Source organism: Gopherus flavomarginatus, chromosome 8, assembly GCF_025201925.1.
Source record: "Gopherus flavomarginatus isolate rGopFla2 chromosome 8, rGopFla2.mat.asm, whole genome shotgun sequence".
NCBI classification, from domain to species: domain Eukaryota; kingdom Metazoa; phylum Chordata; order Testudines; family Testudinidae; genus Gopherus; species Gopherus flavomarginatus.
In genome coordinates this window covers 7147065-7169395 of record NC_066624.1, presented here as the reverse complement: position 1 = coordinate 7169395, position 22331 = coordinate 7147065, and the positions used below count along the sequence as shown (strand labels likewise).

Genomic DNA, 22331 nt, shown 5'->3' with positions numbered 1-22331 from the left:
CATGCAGTTTGTTTCCACATAGAAGAACGTCAAACCCTAACTGCATGTCAATAATTTGTTCGCTTTCCTTGAATTAATTAAACATTAAAAATTAAAAATTCTCTGTAAGCTTTCTCTGTGCAGGTTAATGAGCAAAGTGTGATTCTGGTAATCTTGCACTGCATGCATTTGATATGCAACTGCACTACTACTGTTTTCTCTGCACTGTTGGGACTCTTAAGTAGCTAATGTGTCACTCGGATCAACCACAACAGCGCAGTGCAATTGATAGTACCGTAATATACCCTACTTTTGTTCCTGTAACTGAAATAACTGTTAGCTAATTTAATTGCATTGTCAATATAAAACTCCCATAAAGCAAAAAAAATGGGTTTGTACCACTAGCACTGATTAAACAGCTGCTGTGCTTTTTAAAATAAAGGCCTTGGCTAACTGGCGCTTTACAGCTCTGCAACTTTCTCGCTCAGGGGTGTGAAAAAAACACCCCCCTGAGCGCTGCAAGATACAGCGCTGCAAAGCGCCAGTGTAAACAGTGCCGCAGCGCTGGGAGCGCGGCTCCCAGCGCTGTAAGCTAATCCCCATGGGGAGGTGGAGTACGTGCAGCTCTGGGAGAGCTCTCTCCCAGCGCTGGCGCCGTGACCACAATCGCACTTCAAAGCGCTGCCGTGGGAGCGCTTTGGAGTTTTGAGTGTAGCCAAGCCCACAGTTTACTTTGCACGGTGTTGTACTATGTGCTTCCTTGCTGCACTTTTCTCAGCTGGGACCATGAAAATCAGTGAAATCAATTTCCATTTTCTTACATATAAAATCCCTCTCATTTTCATGTTCTCAGACTTCCCCATGTGAATTCAGGCACTGCAGAGGAATGTTTATTCGTTTAAAAGCAAGTGTTCAAAATGGAATATCTTTTCTTTGTTGGAAAAATGTATGGACACTTTTTGTATTGATCAATAGGTTTGCTAAAAACTTTAAAAAATCAAAATTTTGGTTTTTTGATTTGATTCAGTGCTAAGTACAGCACTGTCTGAGAAAGATAAGCCAGGGGAACAGATGGTTGAGGGGGAGTAAACAGGGGCCAGATTCTCTGAGAGTTTTAAAACGTAAACAGGGCAATTGTGTAATGACTTGGAAGCAGAGGAGTTGTTCTGGGAATGGGTGCAATATTGTCTTTCTTTGTATTAATATTCCTTCCTCCAAACTTCGAAGTCCAAGTTAAGCAAGTGCCAATAGTTCTCTCCTGGATCAGGTCTTACTAATTAAGTTGCTGGTTATTCTCCTTTTTTCAGTGCTGCCTCAGCTTCTTTCTTTTAGACAACAATGAAAGCCGGGAGCGTAGTGAAGAAAAAGTACAGCAGTGACTTCCTCCCTTTCTTTTAGGTTGAGTATGTGTTCACAGACAAAACTGGAACTCTTACTGAAAACAGCATGAAGTTCATTGAGTGCTGCATAGATGGACACAAGTACAAAGACGGCATTTCAGAGGTGGATGGGTTCTCTCACACGGATGGGCCCCTGAGATATTATGGGAAAGCAGAAAAGGTAGAACTGGGCTTCTGTAACATCTATATTTTCACTGTCTGCTCCAGTTTTCTAAGAGTTAACAATAACCAGAGATGGGCGCAAGTGTAAAAATTCAGACACCGATTTTGAACACCTGTAAGTTTGACAGTGTTCAGAACCCACGTTTGGGTTCAGCACCTTAGAGACACTTTGGAAAACTGGCTTGCTTTGTCCAGTCTCTTCCATCCCCCAAGTTCCGGAGGGTTTGGATCTGAGAGTTTGGTTTAGGTTCCTTCTTTAGCTATTACTCTAGGACACTGTACCTTGAATTTGTGTAGCAGTAATGACAAGTGCAGAGGAGAGCACATATCCATTTTCAGGAATCAATCCCATCCTTTGTCTAACCAAGACCACGCTAAATAAAGCTGTAGCAGAAGTGCTGTTCAGCTGCTTTGCTAAAGTGGCATCACAGCAGAGAACTAGAAGCATTGCAATAAAATAAATGATTGAACCAGAGTGCTGATGTTTATTGTCTGCCTTGTTCGATCTTCATTTTACCCCTGCATCCTGCTGAAATGAGTTAGCGCTCTGTTACGTTTGAGCAGGGCTCCTGTCTGATTACGGAGCCATTAAAGATATCTGCCATGTTTTGCAAGAGCAGGGCTTTGCATCAGTGTCGTTGGCCCAGTTTCTCATCCCATCATCTGTCGTGCAGTCTGATTGCTACTCTCCATCTCTAAGGCAATTCAGTGGTGGTACATTTTCAAAGTACTGTGGGATGAAAGAAACCATGTAAATAAAGTTCCTGTTAAAGGTGAGATTGTTCAAAGGTGGCTAACAGAGTTTAGAATTTGGGTGACAAACCTTTGTTGGCTCCTTTGAATAGTCCAACCTATCAACCTATCAAAAGGTTGATAATTCTGACCAAATCCTGGTAGTTACGATTTAGTAGCATAACTAAAATAATGGTTATTTTTTACTTCTCACTGAAAATTAATCCTGTCTGGTACCCCAAGCAGGAAAAGAAGCTGGTGACTAATGCGTTTCCTGTATTTTGACTCTGCTTAGTGTCGAGAAGAGCTGTTCCTCCGTGCCTTGTGTCTGTGCCATACGGTTCAAATCAAAGGAGGAGACAACGTAGATGGACTGAGAGTAAACCAGGAGTGCTGGACCTATATCTCCTCTTCACCAGATGAAATAGCTTTGGTAAAAGGCGCCAAAAAGTAAGGGAGTTGAGTCTGTTTTCAGCACTGAAGGGTTTTCTTACTCTTGTAACTAACTTATGCTGTTGAGTGCGACTTAATGGAACCCAAAAGTTACTCTCTGAGTTTTTCATAATAAAATGCTCATGGGCCACTAATTGACAAGGAGAACTGTAGAGTGTAGAAAGCGCAATGGGAAAAACTCTTGTCTGGCCTGGTCCAGAGTCAACAGGAGTCTTTCGATAGATGAATGAGTTTTTTGTGCTTCAGTAGGTTTTGGATCAGGCCCATAGCAGAGTTGTGCTTAACCAATACTTGTATCTTTACTGAACGACTTCACAATAAGCAAAGGTTTGGGAATCATAACTTGCACATTACAGTGTATTTTGGGGATTCTCTTCAGTAGAATGGTGTCCCAGGTTGCTTGAATAAACAGAGCCGTACTGTATCCAAGTTCCCTGGAACGCTGGCAGCTTCTGCTGCATTGTAGAAGACGCAGTCAATGAATGCTGCATGTGTATCAACGCAAAATTACTTCCTTTTTGTGCAGTGGCAAAAAACTCTAAGGAGACAAAGCAGCCCCATGAAGACCACCTTTGTTATCCCTTTCTGATGTACTTGTATTACCTTATTGCTATTTGAAGGGATAATAGCAGACCAAGCAGATCTATTTTTGCCGTGAATGTGTCACAGCGTGCACGTGTGTTAAGTCACACGGCTTATAGAGACCTCAGAGTTTTCTAGGCTATGATCCTCTTCTCCTTAAGAGTGTAGAAATCGGGAAATGCAGAGAATAGCCTGGTGAACTACTGAAATACATGGACTGGATGCTGTAGCCCAGGTCACGTTTCAGAATATGGAAATGAAAATGAGAATGTTACACATGTAAATTACTTATCAGTGTTTTCAAGGTCTTTCTGTCCTCTCGTTTGTTGACAGGTATGGTTTCACTTTTCTAGGACATGAAGCTGATTACATGAAAGTGCAGAACCAAAAGAATGAAATTGAAAAGTAAGCACAGCTGCATTGTAGTGAGAAATATTGTTCACGCTAACTGAACACTCTCTGCCAAGTGGCAGCTTGCACGTTTTTTTGATTAAACTCAGGAAAAATGATAAATGCTGCAGGGTGGAAACAACGCAACAGGCTGTGTCCAGACTGATAACTGCATGAAAGCCGGTCTAAACTACAGAGCACCTGGCAGCAGAGAATTGGCTGAAAAATTAAATTGGTTGCAGCTTTTGCTGAATAACAAATCAGTTAAAGCCTAAAACAAAGTCCTGCACCACGATTTGAAACCTGGAAACTCTCTTGGGTCTGTGGATTGTTGTGATAACCTCCTAGGTGGTGAATGTGTGAGAGCTGTTGCAACTATAAGCCTCAACTATGCAAAGTCGAACCTTCGCATAAACATGTTACGCTCTGTCTAATCACATGACTGTTAATGATGGTAGTGGGCATTGTTCACCTGTCATGTATAAATGGCTTGTAGCTTGAATACCTGTACCATATCTTTAATAAGGAAATTGGTCAGCTGGCACTTGATACTTACTGTCTAGCAGAGAGTTCTGCAGTTCGTTCTTAGTATGTTCTTATGTCTTACAGTCATCTACTGAATATCATTTTTAATTTTTTCTCAAATTTCTAAGTTCTGTTCTTTCCTTTTTAAAGGTATCAGCTTCTTCACGTGCTAAACTTTGATCCTGTCCGCCGCCGGATGAGTGTTATTGTGAAAACCAGTACAGGTATTGTTAAAACAGTGGGTACCACTGTGTATCAAATATATGTCTGCATTTACTTTTGTACTGTGAATGTATTAAAGACCTCCCATTACAGCACAGAAAAGCTAACCTGTTATGTTTCATGGGCCTTAGCCTCACCTTCAAAATTCACTTGCACGCTAGCTGAGCGTCCAAAAATCTCTCATTTGCATTTGCAAGTCTGGTCATGGCACTGCACTGGTACACATTTTACAAGCTCAGAGACACCTGCACATGAGAACTTGGCCCTTGAAGTGCGTTAATGAGATCAGTGGTCATATTTCTGATAGACCTTTACTGTGCATGCCCAAGCTAACACTACAGGAAAGCCCACTGCAGAATCCTAGTGAGAGGCAGTTTTTCTGACATGCTTACGATGCTCTCCAACAGGGGTAGGCAACCTATGGCACACGCTGCCCGGGTCCTGGCCATCTGTCCGGGGGGCTCTGCATTTTAATTTAATTTTAAATGAAGCTTCTTAAACGGTTTTAAAACCTTATTTACTTTACATACAACAATAGTTTAGTTATATATTATAGACTTATAGAAAGAGACCTTCTAAAAACATTAAAATGTATTACTGGCACGCGAAACCTTTAAATTAGAGTGAATAAATGAAGACTCGGCACACCACTTCCGACCTCTGCTATATAAAAAGGTGTCAGTCTTGTTGGAATATGGCATTTCCCAGCATTTCCCTGGTAACATGACTGTACAATTTTGTGCCACATTTGAGCCCAAACCAAGGGATCTGAGCTAGGAAGGACCCTTTTTTATTTTCTTCTGTGGATTTGAAAAATGATCCAATTGGTCATTTAAAAGAAAACTGTTTTTAGAGATCTAAAAGTGCCCAGAGAATTAGAAATTGGTGGCTCCAGATGCTTTTCTACGTTCAAACTCCTCCAGATTTTTATTTTAAGCTGAAGTTGTGCTGGTTTTTAGGTGCTATGGCATAGCTTTGATCCCTCAACGGGCAGAATAATTACAAATGACAGCTCTTTAATTTAGAAATCTGTTTTGCTTGCCACACATGCTAACTTTGTTAAGACTTTCAATCCATATGCCCTTTGATGTGATGGACCAAATCTAGCCCTCGGGTAACCCTGACTTCAGTGACGTTACACCAGGCATGAATTTGTTACAGTGTATCTGTGTGGCAACTAAATAATTCAAGGACATATACATCCCTGGGAACTGATTTGACTTGCTAGGCCATAGAAATGTGTCCTCAGAGCTGTTAATATCTCCTCTTTATAATACATGCGCATGCATCCGCCCACAGCACAACTCAGAGACCTGAGTACATAGGACATGGCATACTGTAATCCATCTGAAACAGCTGATAGATGGCAGGATCTAAAAGAATACATTCCAAACCATGTATAAGATGCTGAATTGAAGTATTTTGAACGAATCTCTCATATAAACGACTATAATTGGATATTCTTATGATTGGATACATCTATTTTTGCCCCTGTTTATTTTTCAGAATTGTACTTGATTGACCACCAGTATGAGTGAATACAGAATTAATAATTTCCTCCTGGGCTTTTCTATTGTGCCCCTCGCTGAGTACCTGAGTGCTTCACAAATATTAATGAATTTATTCTCATGACACCCCTGTGAGATGAGGGGATATATTAAGCCCATTTTACAGCTGCGGGGGTTGAGGCACAGAGAATATGGTCAAAAGTGTCCAGTAATTTTGAGTGCCCGATTTGAAATGCATAGGGCCTCATTTTTCAGAGCACTTAGCATTCTATAGCACATTAGATTTTCAAAGCACGGCTCCCATTAGTTTCAGTTGCAGCTATGAGTTCTCAGCTCTTCTACAAATCAAGCTTCAGGATCTCAGATTGAGCAACTAGGAAATAAGCAACACACAATTTGTGACCGCCTGTGAAAAGCTTTGTTTAAGTGACTTGTTTAGCATCACCTAGGATGATGGCAGAGGCAGGGTAGAACCCAGTTCCCCAGGGCACTATTCAAGTTCCTTAACTATGAGACCCTCTTGTCTCTTCCTGCAGTCCCCTGCCTCGTTCACACAGCTTCCAGCTTCTGCAACCAGTGAAACAGGGAACCTACAAACAATAGCCTCCTTCACTACACAGCCCTGATTCATCCCCGTAGCAGGGTCCCATGCACTGAATACAGATGGGGTCCTGTGGAAAAAATATGTGATCACATAATTAAAGGCTGTATCATAATGCAAACACACAAGAGGGCCGAATTAAAGTGATCTAATTTGTCCCATTCCCTTCCCCCCGCAACACCCTTGGCTCTTGTTCCCTCAGTATTCAAATTAAGCAGCTTGCTGCTCCAGCAGAGGGGGCTTTGAGAGCATAGGAAAGATGGGGGCTCCCTGCTCTCATTGCTGGCACCTGGCCTGGCCCACAGGAGCAGAGAGCTGCAGTGGCAAGGAAGGTGATGCTCCGTTCCAGGGTGAAGTGTGCCCAGCGCAGAAGGAATCTTTGGGAAAGATTCTGTTCCAAAGGCACCAGAGGTTTTTTTCTCAGAAATGACTGAAATACTCAGAACATTCAGCCTGAGGCAGACATCCACAGCCTGGAAAACTGCAACCCAAACGGTTAGCATCTGGCAAAGTTACAAGCAGTTGAAAGCATTGTCTTATAGTGGGGCTAGTCGTCCTTAATAATAGGTGGCAACCTTAATAGCGTTACCAGGCATTACCAGCCCTGCCTATAACAGTTCCATTTGCAATCTTGCCGTATTTCTTCTTTCCATCTAAGTTTATGGCTTATTGAAGACAACGGTCTTTAAATCTCACTACACATTTTGAATGCTTCAATCTTCTTTTTAATTCTGTTTTAGGAAAGTTCCTCCTATTCTGTAAAGGAGCAGACTCTTCTATTTTTCCAAGGGTGCAACAAGATGAAATACAACAAACTAAAGTGCACGTAGAACGTAACGCAATGGTAAGCGTGTACACAAAACTAGGTTTGTTCTTGTTGGAAGGGAAGCCTTTCTCCAAAGATAAAGCTCTGACCTTGGGTTGAGGAAAATGTGAGCTTTAGTTCTTGTTGTTTCGAAGTCCAGGTCTGACTTGTTTCCTTTTCTGTTCTTCTGGCTTCCAACTTTATTTAACTTCAGATCTACTTATTCGATCCTGATTCCTGTAGGATCTGATCATCTCTCAAGAAGTTAAAAACAGCAATAACAATAACATTTTCTCTCTATTTTTCCTTTCTAGCCTTGTAGAGAAATCCTTGAATCAGTTTCTAGTTTTGTTTTGTGTGTGTGCTGTTTTGAGAAACATTTATCTAAATTGAGCTATATTGAGAGAAGAGGTTTTTAGTTAGTTCTGAATGTGCTGAAGCTAGGGGCTTGTCTACACTACTGTGCGGGGTCGATCTGAAATATGCAACTGAAGTCGACGTACTTAGATCTACTTAGTGTCTTCACTGCGGTAAATCGATAATTTATGCTCTCCCATCGACTCCGCTTGCACTCCTCGTTCTGGTGGAGTACTGGCGTCAATGAGAGAGCACTCAGCAGTCGATTTATCGTATCTTTACAAGACGCGATAAATTGACCCCTGCTGGATCGATCGCTGCCCACCGATCTGGTGAGTAGTGTAGACATGCCCTAGTATTCGTTCTTATCTCTTCTTCTTATACTGCAGCCTTGTTGTACAATTCCATATTTCTTGTGACCTTATTACTGCTGAAGATACTCAATTCCACAGCTTATAAGACATATTGTAATGTTCCATGTCCAAGGTTTTCCATGTGTGGAGATTAATATATAAACAAAGAGGAAATGGTCCTTAAGATGTAGAATCACTTCTAACATTGGACTCAGTCTTTGCAGGCACTGAGTGATCTATAGAAACAAAAAGTAAAAATTCTAAGGTAGGGGTTGTTTAAAAAGTGTTTTTTAGTGCACATATCCACTTCTCTGTTTCAAGGATGGCTATCGAACTCTTTGTGTGGCCTTCAAAGAACTAACTCAAGAGGACTATAAAAAAATTAATGATCAGCTCAGTGAAGCGAAAATGGCTCTACAGGACAGAGAAGAAAAGATGGCCAGGATTTTTGATGATACAGAGGCCGACATGCATTTGATAGGGGCTACTGCTGTGGAAGACAGGTAAGATGGTGGCAAGCAAGCAGATGAAATATGAATGCTGTAGCCGTTCAGAATGGTGTAGTCTGTATCTCCCTCAGTCTGAAATTACCCTGAGAGTAATTTCAGGACAACGAGGGAAGGGTGGGTGAATGACCAATGTGAGACCATTGAGCAGCAGTCTGTGCCGTGACAGTCCACCATGGTGCTTATTGAAAGCTGTGTGCTGATCCTAAGAAGAAGACAGAATGTCTAAAGCAATGATTTCATGGCACGTCCCACACCAATTGCCTGTTTGCTAAAAATATACTGGTTTAAACAGTAAGTACTCTAACATTTTAATCAGAAAAGCATTCAGCATTATGCCCCTAATTTCTGTACCAAACTATTACAAATTCAGGTGCAGTTGCAGTAACTTTCTGTGTAAATTAGGCTGTCCTTTATTTTTCACTCGGTGCTTCATGGCACTAGTTAAAGAGTTGGGTGAAGTGGCTGAATGGAGGACTAGGAACTGCTACGTTGTAATCCTGGCTCTAACGCTAAATCCCTCTGGACACGCCTACACAGCAAAAAACCCTTCAGAGCAGCACATCTCGTGAGTCTGAGCAGGGCCAGCTTTATGTCCCGCAGGGCCCTGATTAGAATACTCGGCGCAGGGCCTCCGCTCTGGGTTTTCCGCAGCACCAAAGGACCCCCTGCCGCCGAAATGCCGCCAAAGACCCCCTTAGGCACAGGACCCTCTTCGGCGCAGGGCCCGATTCTGGGGAACCGGGTGAATCGACTTAAAGCCGGCCCTGAGTCTGAGACTAGTCAGGCTTGTGCTATGGTAATAAAAATAGCTATGGAGACATTTGTGTTTTAGCTGGAGCTCTGGGTCTGAAAACCCGCCCCCTTCCGCATGCTCTGAGGCTCACTTCCAGGTTTGGGGTTTTTTGCAGTGAAGTAGGGTGAGGGGAGAGGGCAAGGGGGGGTTGCCATATAGATGTAACCTCTGTGACCTAGTGCAAATAATTTAACATCTTTGCCTCGTCTTTCCCGAATGTAAAATGAGAAAAGCTGTCAGCCTAAAAAGCTTTTGTGGATTAAATGGTTAACATTTGCTAAAATAAATAAGGTTAATTAAGTGAAAAGTATTGTTATTGGACCCATTCCTGAAGCCCTTCCTGGGACTAACCACCCATCAGACTTTACCCCACATTCTACCACAAAACTCTCACCTACTTTCCTGTAGGAATTTGTTCAGTGGGTGCTGCAATATAGTCAGACTTCTTTCAGTTTAAAGTTTATCTGAAAGTTGCCTTGCTGGGTGGGTTATTTTATTCAGCCCTGTGCAAAGCGTGATATGTAGCACTGGTGATATTAACGTACGCTGGCAAAGTACTATGCTGGTTTTAGCTGGAGATGTCATGGTTGGTACATAAGTCAGTCTTTGGTAAACAGCAAGTGGGCTTATTTGCTCCTAGTGGAAATTCTTAGCAATCTATAAACCACACTCATGTAATGTGGCACTTCTATCCCCTCTAGTAGCTAGGGTGGTTTGTCTGCTGCTGCCTCTAGGTATTTATCTGAGGCAGTAAAGGCTGGTGGGTTTTAGATCTAGATCCTCTCCAGACTCATTGTAACATGCACAAATCGTTCTCCGTGAATTCTGAGGAGAAATAGTCTTTTTAAGGTAAATGAGATGGCTAATGTGTTGCCTCAATGTACAGACTCCAGGAGCATGCGGCAGAAACCATTGAGGCCCTGCAAACAGCAGGCATGAAGGTCTGGGTGCTGACTGGCGACAAGATGGAAACTGCAAAATCCACCTGCTATGCCTCCAGGCTCTTCCAGACAAACACTGAATTACTGGAGCTGACCACAAAAACGATGGGAGACAGCGACAGGAAAGAGGAGCGATTACACGAGCTGTTGCTAGAGTATCATAAAAAGCTGCTGCAGGATTTCCCCAAAAATAGCGGAAAGCTTAAAAGGTGCGAGAGACCACGTGGGCAGTTTGTGTCTGGATAACTGCCCTCAGTGAGTGCTTAAAAGAAAGGGAAATGATTTAGCCTCGGTCCTGCAATCCAATGTCTGCAGGGGAAGAGCTCTGGATTTCAGGGGGACTGCCTGTGGGGATGGGAGTCCCCCACCTGAATCACACTGCAGGACTGGGGCCTCTCTGCCTATAAAGAGTCCCCTGCTTTCTTATTTCTCAAACATGACTTGGGCATGCCCTGCTTTTCCTTTTATACTCAAGCCGTTTGAGATAACTGAGCACTCACACACGCTGAGCACGCACACATTGAGCACATGCACACTCACACACGTGCACACTCATGCACATTCACACTCATGCACACTGAGCATGTGCACATTCACACATGCTGAGCACATGCACACTCAGACACGCACACTCACGCATGTGCACACTCATCTCCAGCAACCAGACCTGTTTTCGTTTAGAAAGTATCAGAGGGGCAGCTGTTTTAGTCTGGATCTGTAAAAAGCAACAAAGAGTCCTGTGGCACCTTATAAACTAACAGATGTATTGGAGCATAAGCTTACTTCGTCAGATGCATGAACCCATGCGTCTGACGAAGTGGGTATTCACCCATGAAAGCTCATGCTCCAAAACGTCTGTTAGTCTGTAAGGTGCCACAGGACTCTGTCGCTTTTGTTTAGAAACCATTTCTTTGTTGCTCAGATAACAACACAGAAATGACTAAATTGATTTCTTAGAAACTTAAAGCTCAGACTTTCAAGTCATCTTTTTCTGCTTGTCTTATAGGAGCTGGACGGTGAGCCAAGAATACGGACTGATCATAGATGGCTCGACGCTGTCGCTGATATTAAATCCTTCTCAGGATTCCAGTTCCAGTAATTACAAAAGCATTTTCCTACAGATTTGCCTGAAGTGTACTTCAGTTCTGTGTTGTCGGATGGCTCCTTTGCAGAAAGCCCAGGTGGGTGTTGTCGGTACACTGATAGGCTCATTTTGCAGGAGGCAGCAGCTGCAGGCTCTTTTGGGCGTTACTTGCAGCGCACATCAGTAGTTACAACAACTAATCAGCTTGGATCATAGCTCCAAACTTTCCAATCTCCATGTGTATAGAGTGGCGCCAAAATCCATATTTAGGCATCTATGCACAGTGGTTTGATTTTTTTCAGGGGTGTTGGACACATGTTGTGTGGGCTAGAAGTCAGTGTATAGGCTATAAGTCAGTGTATAACTTGGCCCCTGGATAGGCAGCAAGCTGGGGCAGCAGCTGTCTTCCAATACCTAAGCGCAGACAATGCTCCAGAATGTATTTGCTCTATATGCAAAAGAGTCCCAATGGAAACAAGGCTAAGTGGTTACTCTGCATGTGAGAAACAATTATTCTGTACCTTAAAGTGAAGCTGTCTTGCTGTATATAAATAAGTAAAACCTCTTAATTTAACCAAAAAAAAAAAAGGGGGGGGGCGGAAATCATGTAAGTATGAAAAACATGTACCATGCAACTGGACCTTCAGCAAGTGCTATCTGATTTCCTTTTCCAAAGGACAGATGCTACCAGAAGTATTTCAGCAGGTCTATTATAAACCCTCTGATGACTTTGATTTAACAAACCTGTCTCCTGAGGCATGAAATTTAACAAAATTCACTCATCTGACTTTTCTTTATTTTATTTTTGGGCTGTGTAGAACCCTTTTCCGTGCATTGGTGTATTTGTGCCACTTACTATTTCCTGGAACTATTTTTACAAACGCTTTGAAGCTCAACTCACCTATAAATAAAGGGACAGACTGACCGATCTATTTGATTCCATTCTAAGCTCTGAAAACAGGATTTTATGACTTTTCCACAACTGGTAATATCAAAAGGCCATAAACAGTGTATTTCCTGCACTTCTCTAAGGACATAGGATGCGACCAGCTGCTTCATGACTTAGTGTCACTTTAAACACATGGGAGTCGCATCCTTGTAACTGAAGGCAGAGTCTTGACATTTGTAATGGAAGGAAGGGTACCACTGATTTATATCCCGGCATTTCAGTTCTACAAAGTTAATTCCTGTTCCAGCTCTTGGTGATGACCATGATAAAACTCCCATTGGCCTCAATGGGATTATTTCAGGCCTTGATCTTCAACAGTTTAAAAGGGAAAAGAAGAAAAAAAAAATAGACCCGTTGCAGTTTGCGTGGCCGCAGTTTGATTGTGTTAACTGGAATTGGATCTAGTTGGATGGGCTTTTAGGACAACTAAAAAATCCTCCCAGGATTTAAAACAAAGACTGCACTGAATCTCAACCCTGTTTGAATTAGTGTGAATCACTTTGTTGAAAAGCCAACCTGACTGACTTTTTGTCAACCAGAAAAAAACGTGTGAGGCTGTTGTCTCCTGGCCAGTACTGTATGTGCTGAGTTACTCAAGAATGCTTGAAAGAACAATTGAATCTTTGGACATTTCTGCTGACCTGTTGTGTATTTCAATTTTTTTAGATTGTTAGAATGGTGAAAAACACCAAGGGCAATCCAATAACACTATCAATAGGAGACGGTGCCAACGATGTTAGCATGATCTTGGAAGCACATGTTGGAATAGGTGAGAAATGTGTGGACATCATCATACCTCACTCTAGTACAGCTCTTTCCATCAGTAGCTCTCAAAGCGCTTCACAAAGGAGGTCAATGTCATTAGCCCCTTTTTACAGATGAGGAAACGGAGGCACAGAGAAGGGATGTGACTTGCCCAAAGTCACCCAGCAGGCCAATGGCAGAGCTGGGAATAGATCCCAGGTCTCTGGAGTCCCTTTCCACTAGGCCACACTGCCTCCTCATGAGAAGAAAATAAGTAAGATACAAAATAGATAGAATGTACTATGTCCTTTAAGCCTTGAAGTTGGGAAATAATGTATGGACATGTAGAAGCTGGTGGTTCCTTTACTTGATATAGAGTAAAACAGGCCGCCAGACCCTTTAGTGCCCCATAGGCATTTCTGAAAACTTTACCCCAGTCTGTTTAGCTTGAAGACATGCCTATTTATTGGTCCATTGAGGGAAATGGTCAGTGAAAACCTTTGCTTTCACATGGCCTGACCTTGCTCCCATTGCAGTCAATGACAAAACTCCTGAATAAAGCAGGAGCCAAAACGGACCCATGAAGCATTAACACTAGAGCCATGATGCACTTGAAGTATCTTTAAACCCATGGCTCTACTCTCTTAGTGCAGCATACAGGGATTTGCTAACTTCTGGTAACAGGGAGTGCCTGTCCAGTTTCCCACTGCTGAAAATATGAGATAGTTGTAAAGGTTTTTGACTTGTTCTGCCTGAACCATGTTTGCAAGATGAGAAATCAATTCTTAAGGGTTTAGATTGCAGGATTTTAAAATATTAGTAAAATATAATAACTTTCTGAATGCTAAGGGTTAAATCCTGGGCCCATTAAAGCCAATGGGAGTTTTGCCATTGACTTCAAAATAACCAGGGTTTCTCCCTAAGAAAATATTTGCTTCTTTCTCAAGGTACATGGGAAACGTCTATTTAAAGCAAGATGCCCGATTTATAAGTAAATAAGCTACATTTTCCATTCAGAAAATACAGGGCCCAATTCAGGGGTCATGCAAATTGCATGGATCAGTTTGTCATACCGCAGATTTAAGAGGAAAAAGAATGCTTTCACAGCAATTTGGCAATCAGTATAGAATGAGCTCAATTTCAATGTCCAATTGTTGCAAAGAGGGAATATAGCAGTCAAAGCGATGAAGGTGTGAGATAATATCGGTTCATTCCCGCTTTCTTGCACCTTCCTCTGGCTTTTGCTGTTGTATCCCACTCAAGCCCTGTTGTGTTCCCATTGAAATCAATGGAGATTTTCTATTGATGGCAATGGAAACAGGACTGGGCAGCAGGTTAAATCAAATGTTTCTCTACTCTTGTCATCATTGTTAACTTTGGGCCTGAAAATGTAATTGGATTAGCACCTAATTAGCCCAGCTGGGCTGAAATTGGCCTATATTCTTTAATTGGATGTTTGTAAATTCATTGGAATGCGGTTTTGCTGGCTACAGCTGGTTGTAATTCACCACAGTGGATCAAAATCTACTTTCCAAAGATTGATTTCCAATGATGTTGTTGTGTTTGCCCCTTTCTTATGACTGATCTCATGTTGGAACCAATCTGAGATTTTCTCTAATGCTGCCAGAGGTTGTAGAAATATTAGAGAACTTGAGTGTCACTGAGACGGGAAGGATGGAAGAGAAAAGATGGAGTCATCCTTCCTGGCGATTGAAATGTCTTGTTACCTCCAATAAATGGAATCGTCTTTTCATACAGCTTCCTTTGTCTTACTGAATGTACCTATCGATTGAACAAAACCAGCTGTCTTGAGCTCAGCTATATAATGGGGGATGGCTTAGTATTCTATGTATCTTCAGTGAAATAACTAGACTGCACGAGCGATGTGTTTACGTGCTGGCAAGGATGCCGGCAAAACTCAACTCCCACTCTTCAACCGTCCGATAAACTCCATTCCTTGCAGTTTCTTTTCTTAGGACCTGCTGGATAAGAACTTGAAAACAAAAGACCTTATTGTTATGAAGGACAGTAATGATCCCATGGAGTGTTAGGATTTTGCTTGTCTGGAGCTCTCCGCCCCAGAATGGCACTGCCTAGCACATTGGGATCCTTGGGGAGGTGACAAGTGCTTCCTTCAGATAAATGTTATTAAATCAGCAAGCCTTTTTTATATATTTATTGTCGTTTGGAAAGTTAAACTGTGTTGGCAAATCTAGTGGCTGGTCTGAATCTAAAATTCCAGTACCCTGTAAATCGCTCACCATATTGATGTGTCATTCAGGTATAAAAGGCAAAGAAGGTCGTCAGGCAGCAAGAAACAGTGACTACGCGGTTCCAAAGTTTAAGCATTTAAGAAAATTGCTACTAGCACATGGGCATTTATATTACGTGAGAATAGCACACCTTGTACAGTATTTCTTCTATAAGGTAAGGATTTACGTTCAACTAACAAAGCTCGGGTCATTGAACACTATTTAGGCATTTTTCCCATTTAATATTGACAAAGTCCACTAAAGTTTGGTTTGTAATCCTTTTTTGTAGTCCAGTTTTCTTGGTAGCTTTAAAAATATATATCAGTAGTAATATACGTCTTACAGTTATGGGTTGTACACAATGTGTGTTAATCTTCTGCTGTAGTGCGTGTTCCAATGCCCACTGTAAATATTACAGCTGTATTGTTTGTCGTTCCATAGCAACAAAAAGATGATCCAAAGAGTTTACAATCCAAACAGCATTAGCTTCATGTTTCATAGCCAGATTTTTAGCCTTAAATGTTTTCTATGTGATAATACAGTAAATATGAAGCGTAATTCAGATTTATATTGAAAAATCAAACAGCCCTTAAGAACACAAGATGCTTCTCTACTAAAATCTGTCTCTAATTTTTCTAGAACCTTTGCTTCATTTTACCACAGTTTTTATACCAGTTCTTCTGTGGATTCTCGCAACAGGTATGTTCCAATAACAAGGTGATAAAAACACGCTCTAAACTGTCAGAAAGTGATGTCCCATAGTCAAGATTTGGTTTTGTTATCCTGCATGCTCTTCAACTATATCAAAGATGCCACTTAATGGAAACTAATCTAATTGCTAAGCAACAAATTTGGAACATTAAATATTTGAAGTATAACTTAAAAAAAAGAAGTTCCAAACTCTTTTTCCCTTTTTTCCAACCATGCACAGAGGGGCATTTTCCAAAAGTAACATGAGAATGTTTTTAGAAAGTCTTGCTATTAACTCATGTTGACCTCACCTCCTCTATTTTATAAAAGAACAAAGCCACACTATTGCATTTCCTTGTACTAAAAATGTCTCTCACAGGACTAGGTAGAGGAGCTTATTCCTTAACAATAAGCTTAAAAATAATGAACCCGTTGAGGATCTCGTCCCAAATAAAACAATGAGCCTATATTCGACCTATTACAAATGAGTGCCCCAGCTGTGTAGAACTTTGTGACAGGTGGGATGATGTGGCCATTAAAACAAAAAGGTCTTGGAACAACAGTTTTGGGTTCCTGTGCTCATTTGTGCATTTGTTTGTTGTCTCTGGGTTGCCCCAGGAGCAATCAGAAGGAAGAGCAAAACCATTCAGGCAATTGGAAAATGACTTCCATTGAACCAAAAAGAGGCTTTTCTTGGCGTAGTCCCTGTCTAACAAGGAATCTTTCAGAGAGCAGGTGCCGAGGACAGAACATGTGTGTTTGTTAAAGTGGCCTAGGCGGTCTCAACTGTATTAATTAGAATCCAAACAAGAGAGCAGCTGTTGACAAGGTAGGAAGTGACTGCTCTAAAATCACTTTGCCTCCTACCTTCCCATGCTGCACTCCTAAAACAATGAGGCCAAGATTTTAAACAGGCCACTTTAACTTGTTAACTCCATGGGCTCAACTGCTCTTTAATTACAACCTAAAAGGGCTTGCCTCACTGACAAAGTCTCCCATGTATGCTCGCAAGCTCAACTTTCCAGTGGCCCCCAATGAACCTGAGCAAAAAGATGGGGAACATAATGAAAGTGGCTGAAAGACTGTATTACACTGATACAAATTCAGCCACTGGACTTTTTGAGATCCCCGCTTCTTGGTAATACTCAGAATGACAACCACATCACTTCTTTTCGAGTTGCTTTTACACTAGACTCACCATCTCCCATATTAAAGGTGCAGCATGAGAGTGCAGGGGGGGTGTTTGATTAACAGAAGGAACCTCATTTTAAATTTGGAATCTGAAAGTATCATTGGGCTTGATCGAGCTTGCTGGAAATTTGCCCTTTGACTTCAGTTTGGGCAGAAACAGGAATTTTGTCATTAAACTGTAACAGTGGTAAAGGCAAATACAGCTTGCCTTTAACTCGGTTGCCTCCAAGCATGAATTGGGCTAAATTAGTCATGTGTCTGTTGCTTTGACAAGAATCTGAACTGTCCTGTGTGTGGGGGGGGGGTAAGAATAGGAAAGCTTTTTATCTTTTTAGGGGAACATTTTTAAAGTAAACAGGGACTTTTCTGTAAATATTATTCACCCTCTTCTGCTGTTTTTAAGCCTCTGTACGATGCTGCTTATCTTACAATGTACAACATCTGCTTCACATCACTACCTATCCTGGCCTACAGTCTACTGGAGCAGCATATTAACATTGAAACTCTGACCTCAGATCCAAGATTGTATATGTAAGTAACAAAGAGTTTGCAAGTTCCCACCATACTCTTGCCATTAACTTTCTAGCAGAGATTAAGGCTTGTTAGTAAGATTAATTTTGCAGCATTTGCTACTGTTGATCTCCAGACACTCTGGTCCCGCCTCTGTGAAATGGCAGGAGTGAACGAAAGAGTAGCGAAAAGGCTCAGGTCCTTCTGTCGCTCGAGTGGAGTCTTGGAACTAGCATGCTACTTTGAGGTCCTATGGCTTATTTGTAGTCATTTTGAAGGGGCCCTTATTCACTGTAGCATTCTCCAGTCCATTTAAACAAGGCAGCGGCTCCTTGCTGTATCTGTGCAATGGTGTGCCATGCCATGACTGCAATTTCGCTTTCTGCAGGAAAGGGAAAGTCAGGGAGTGTGCCCCTCTACTGCCGTGTCTTGTACAGAATGGGAATTATTCCTGAGTCAGCCAGTGACACGTGAGCAGGTGATGGGAGGGCGGAAGGCATGTCCTGATGATGAGGGAAGAGATGCACTCACTTACAAAGAGATGCATATTGCTGAGAGTCTGGCATGCAGGCAGCTAGAGCCTTAGTTGGGATAAATTTATTCCCCATCCTCTCCATGTCTCCCTAGACTTCCCCCAACAAGGCTTTAATCAGCACATCAAGTACTAAAAGCTGAAGACTGTGCTGTGCTATCAGTAGTCCCACAGTAGCTTTCAGGAACAGCGTATAAACATTGCTAGGGAAAGTGCTGGTTAATAGAAATCTCTTTTTCCTGGGAGGGTTCCTTAGTAAAGGCTATCAGAGAGCATATGGTTTTTCATGGGAGACCAAATGCATAGATTCTCCAGTCTTCTCTCCCTCTCTCCCACCTCGTCAGCTGCTGGCACGTACACGCACATCTGGCACAATCCCTTTATCACCAGCTAAAGGAGGCACTTTTTTCTCCGACTCTCTTATTAACATACCAGCAGCACACAACTGATCCCAGGTTTCCGGTTGCCCAGACCCACAAGTAAATTGTAGAGATTACCATCAGTATTTAGAGCACCAGCAGTGAAACAAATTCAGGGTTGCTCCATTCTTTTCTGTTTGGGTTCTCACACTGTGTCTATCACTGTGGTACTGGTGCACCTTTCTGTTGTGCATTAAGTTGTATGGCTGGCGTCTGTCATGGTAGCCGCGACCTGTTCGAGCCAAGAGCCCTGCACCAGAGAGCAGCCAGCTGTCACTATTCACCAAGTGTGGAGTCAGAATATAATCTGCCTTAGAGCTCAAAAAGGTAGCGTGTGCAGTGGACTTTGCCTGCTTTTGAAATGGGCACTCAAACGTCCTCTGCTACCCTCCTTCCATTTGGCAAAAGACCATGGCATGTTTTTAGACCCTTACTGAATCCTGTGTAGCAAATGCACTCACCTGGCTGGCTAGAGAATGGTGAGAATACAAAGGGAGGCGAGCCTAGGAAAAACAAATGAATTTTACAAGACGCTGGCTCTAACTTAAATCCTCGTGACTTTGCATGTGTGGCTGACTACAAAGTGACTGCAGTGCAACTGTTGTAGACAATGCCAAGTTGCTGCTCTGCAGAGCTTGAATTTTGAGCCGCTATAAAAGTCCTGCGAATGAAAAAGTGCTGCGGGACATAAATGCAAAGGCAAAATAAAACATGCAGGAAAGAAGCTCTGATGATTTTCCTGACCCACAAGTGTTAGACCTTCTCTCAGAAATGCACATTACAGAACGTCTTCCTCCTTCATCTTATTGTAGCATTGCCTTTGCCGCATCATAATTGGACTTAAGTAAGCCTCTGTATTATAAACTATAATTATAGTTCAGTGCCACAGCTGTTTGCAGAATCCTGCCTGCTGGAAATTGAAGTAATACATTGTTAGTTATAAGGGAAGGGAGGCGGGGAGAGTTGCTGTTTTTCACTTAGATGTTGTTTTTTCCCCCTCCCAGCTCTAGCGAACTGTCCAAATCCCAGCAATAATAATAATAAAATAAAAAGACTATAAAAGATTCTCCTGAATGGGGGGTATATACTTCCTAGAGATTTTGGAAGAACCTGCATTCTTCTGCCCAGCCACTATTACTTATAGATGGCTGTAATCAAAACCTGCAGTGCTTGGTATCTCTCCATTCCTCTAATATATGTGCATTGTTCTGGGATCCTTTGGAAACGGACAGAAGATATTCCACCAGAGGGAGCTCATTTCTACAACCACATCAGCAGAGCTTCTGTGAAAGTGTTCCAGAGCCTGTAACTACTGTTGTTTAAGTGCCAGATCTTGTATCTAAATTAACCCCGCCCCAACAAATCCAGCCTCCCCCCCCGCCATGTTCATGTACATTTTGTATACAGTTCAGCAGGTTACTGTCAGCCCGAGCATTTTCCTCAGCAAAGGAAAAGCGCTAGCTCCACAATATCTAGGATTAATGTTTCTGAACTTGAAGAAATTTACCTTTTGAAAAATACAGGTTAGGCAGAAACAAATGGAGAGGGGCTAGCAGTTAATTTGGTCATGTCAATGACTCCTTCATTACTGTCCTCTTTTAAAATTGAGCTGCTGGAATTTACAGGTGCTAAGTTGTGTAGTAGTTTTGTAACACAGCAATAGAATAATAGTGCAACCTGCTGCCTTCAGTTTGGACTGCATCAGGATTTGAAGTTACTTCTCCAGAAATGAAAGGGGAATGCATTAATATGCTGAGCGACAGCGGTCATAGATTTCTCACGCCATTTGTGCTTTCTCCCTATAGCGAGAGACTTGCTTTTGTGTCGCACAAATCTCGCCACCAAAATGAAGGGCCTGATTCAAACCTTGTTGAAGTCAGTGGAAAGACTCTGAAAAAGTGAAAGTGATTTTTCTTATGACTCTGTTTCTTGACAGGAAAATTTCTGATAATGCCATGTTACAATGGAAGCCTTTCTTATACTGGACCTTTCTGGGCTCCTTTGAAGGACTGGTGTTTTTCTTTGGAGTTTACTTTCTTTTTCAAAATTCATCATTAGAACATAATGGAAAGGTAAAAAAATAAATAAAAATAAACCCGTTGAGTATATTAGTATGTGTTTCTGTACACTTTGTATAATATGTGTATGTATCAGTCAGTGAAATGTGTCTAGAGTCTTGTTTTATGATGTAGTCACGAGTTCCCTTAGTAGAGCAGGAATAATTTGAGATCTGTAAACCAAATTAGGAAAGATTTTTTTTAATTCTCTGTATGTGAAGCCTTTTCCAGCTTGCCATGTAAACAATTTTAGAAATGGTTATGTTGTCTAGGTAGAATGACCCCATATACAAATGTGATTGCAGTCAAAACCATGAGACCATCTCCTACCGTAGGCTTCACACACAACTTTTACAGGGCGTTCTGTGTGCAGAATGATAGGAGGATGAGGCCCGCCAACTTCAAATCTTCTAGTTTATAGTGAAACTTAACCTTGCCGAATGAGCTCTTTCAAAAACTGATATTCGGAGAGAAGCTGTTGAAATGTGGGTTGATTTCATGTAGATATAAAACATGTATGCATAGAATTTTTGGAAAAGTTTTATAAGCTCCATTTTATAACACAGTTAACCCACTGTACTGTCATTACAACACCCTTATGTACTTCAAGGGTGACTTTCTGTAATCATTCTGGTTCTATTCAAGTGAATTTGTTTTGCACTAGTATGCTAGTAAATGATTTGAGAGTCTGAGTGACACTCTGAAAACGAGCTATGTGGCTATGTCTTGTTTTGTAACTGCTTAGGACTGTAAGGACTGCTACCAGCAATTAATCATAATATCCATGTATGTTTGATTGAATCCTTTTTTGCTCCTATTAACTTTAATTTTTTTGCATTTTTTAAAACTTCTGCATTTCACTTTCTGTTTTAATGTATGCATCCAGATCTTGACAGCCTGTGGTAAGCATCTGTCCCATTCATTGCCATCATTTGGATAAATATGCAGTATCTGCTTTTCTTTGTTGTGCGTAGTCACTGGTATCTGCAAACAAGCAAACTCAGACTATTCTAGTTTGAAATATCAACCAGTATGTTCAGCAAATGGAACAAAGTTACACAAAAAGTGCAGCTACTATGAGGCTTTCCATGTTATAAGAAAGCACAAACTGAGGAATTCACCTAAATCCAGGTGCTCCAAGTAACTTACATTCTTGATAAACATGGCTGTCGGTAGAAGACTTTGTTACTGTCACAACAAGTTAATTGTTTGTATGGTACTGCATGGCATAGGAGTATTGTAATGGGCAGCAAGCTTTACAAGAGCATTTGCTGGTGCATATCTTTGTATAGTTGACTCTAAAATAAGTCACTCCATTGAATTTTACCCACTGTAGTTACTAATTGTGTAGTTTGTGTTGTTTTTTCAACAAGACAGAGAGATACATGTGGCGATTAACATGTTTTTCAGGTTTTTGGGAACTGGACATTTGGAACTATTGTTTTTACTGTATTAGTGTTCACCGTCACTCTGAAGGTTAGAACTTTCCTTTATTTTCAATATGCCATTAAAAGATTATAGCAGAAATAAATTGTGTGTACTGTAGTGTAAAATTATACACTTTATGCTATAATGTATCAGTGACATTTGT

At 41.6% G+C, this 22331-nt stretch overlaps 1 protein-coding gene across 5 annotated transcripts in view; it reads left to right on the top strand.

The window, feature by feature from the left end:
* The window catches only part of ATP11C (ATPase phospholipid transporting 11C), a 113184-nt gene that overhangs the window by 74351 nt on the left and 16502 nt on the right, over positions 1-22331 (top strand). For 4 of the 5 annotated variants that reach the window (XM_050964844.1, XM_050964841.1, XM_050964843.1 and 1 more), the window contains 14 exons: positions 1378-1539; positions 2569-2723; positions 3642-3713; positions 4374-4447; positions 7295-7398; positions 8391-8572; positions 10258-10521; positions 11319-11493; positions 13012-13114; positions 15371-15516; positions 15981-16040; positions 17626-17753; positions 20620-20755; positions 22151-22216. In XM_050964844.1, coding sequence (XP_050820801.1) covers positions 1378-1539; positions 2569-2723; positions 3642-3713; positions 4374-4447; positions 7295-7398; positions 8391-8572; positions 10258-10521; positions 11319-11493; positions 13012-13114; positions 15371-15516; positions 15981-16040; positions 17626-17753; positions 20620-20755; positions 22151-22216 — 1827 coding nt within the window. The remainder of the gene's footprint in view (positions 1-1377; positions 1540-2568; positions 2724-3641; positions 3714-4373; positions 4448-7294; positions 7399-8390; positions 8573-10257; positions 10522-11318; positions 11494-13011; positions 13115-15370; positions 15517-15980; positions 16041-17625; positions 17754-20619; positions 20756-22150; positions 22217-22331) is intronic. The other variant, XM_050964845.1, reaches the window with a different exon arrangement.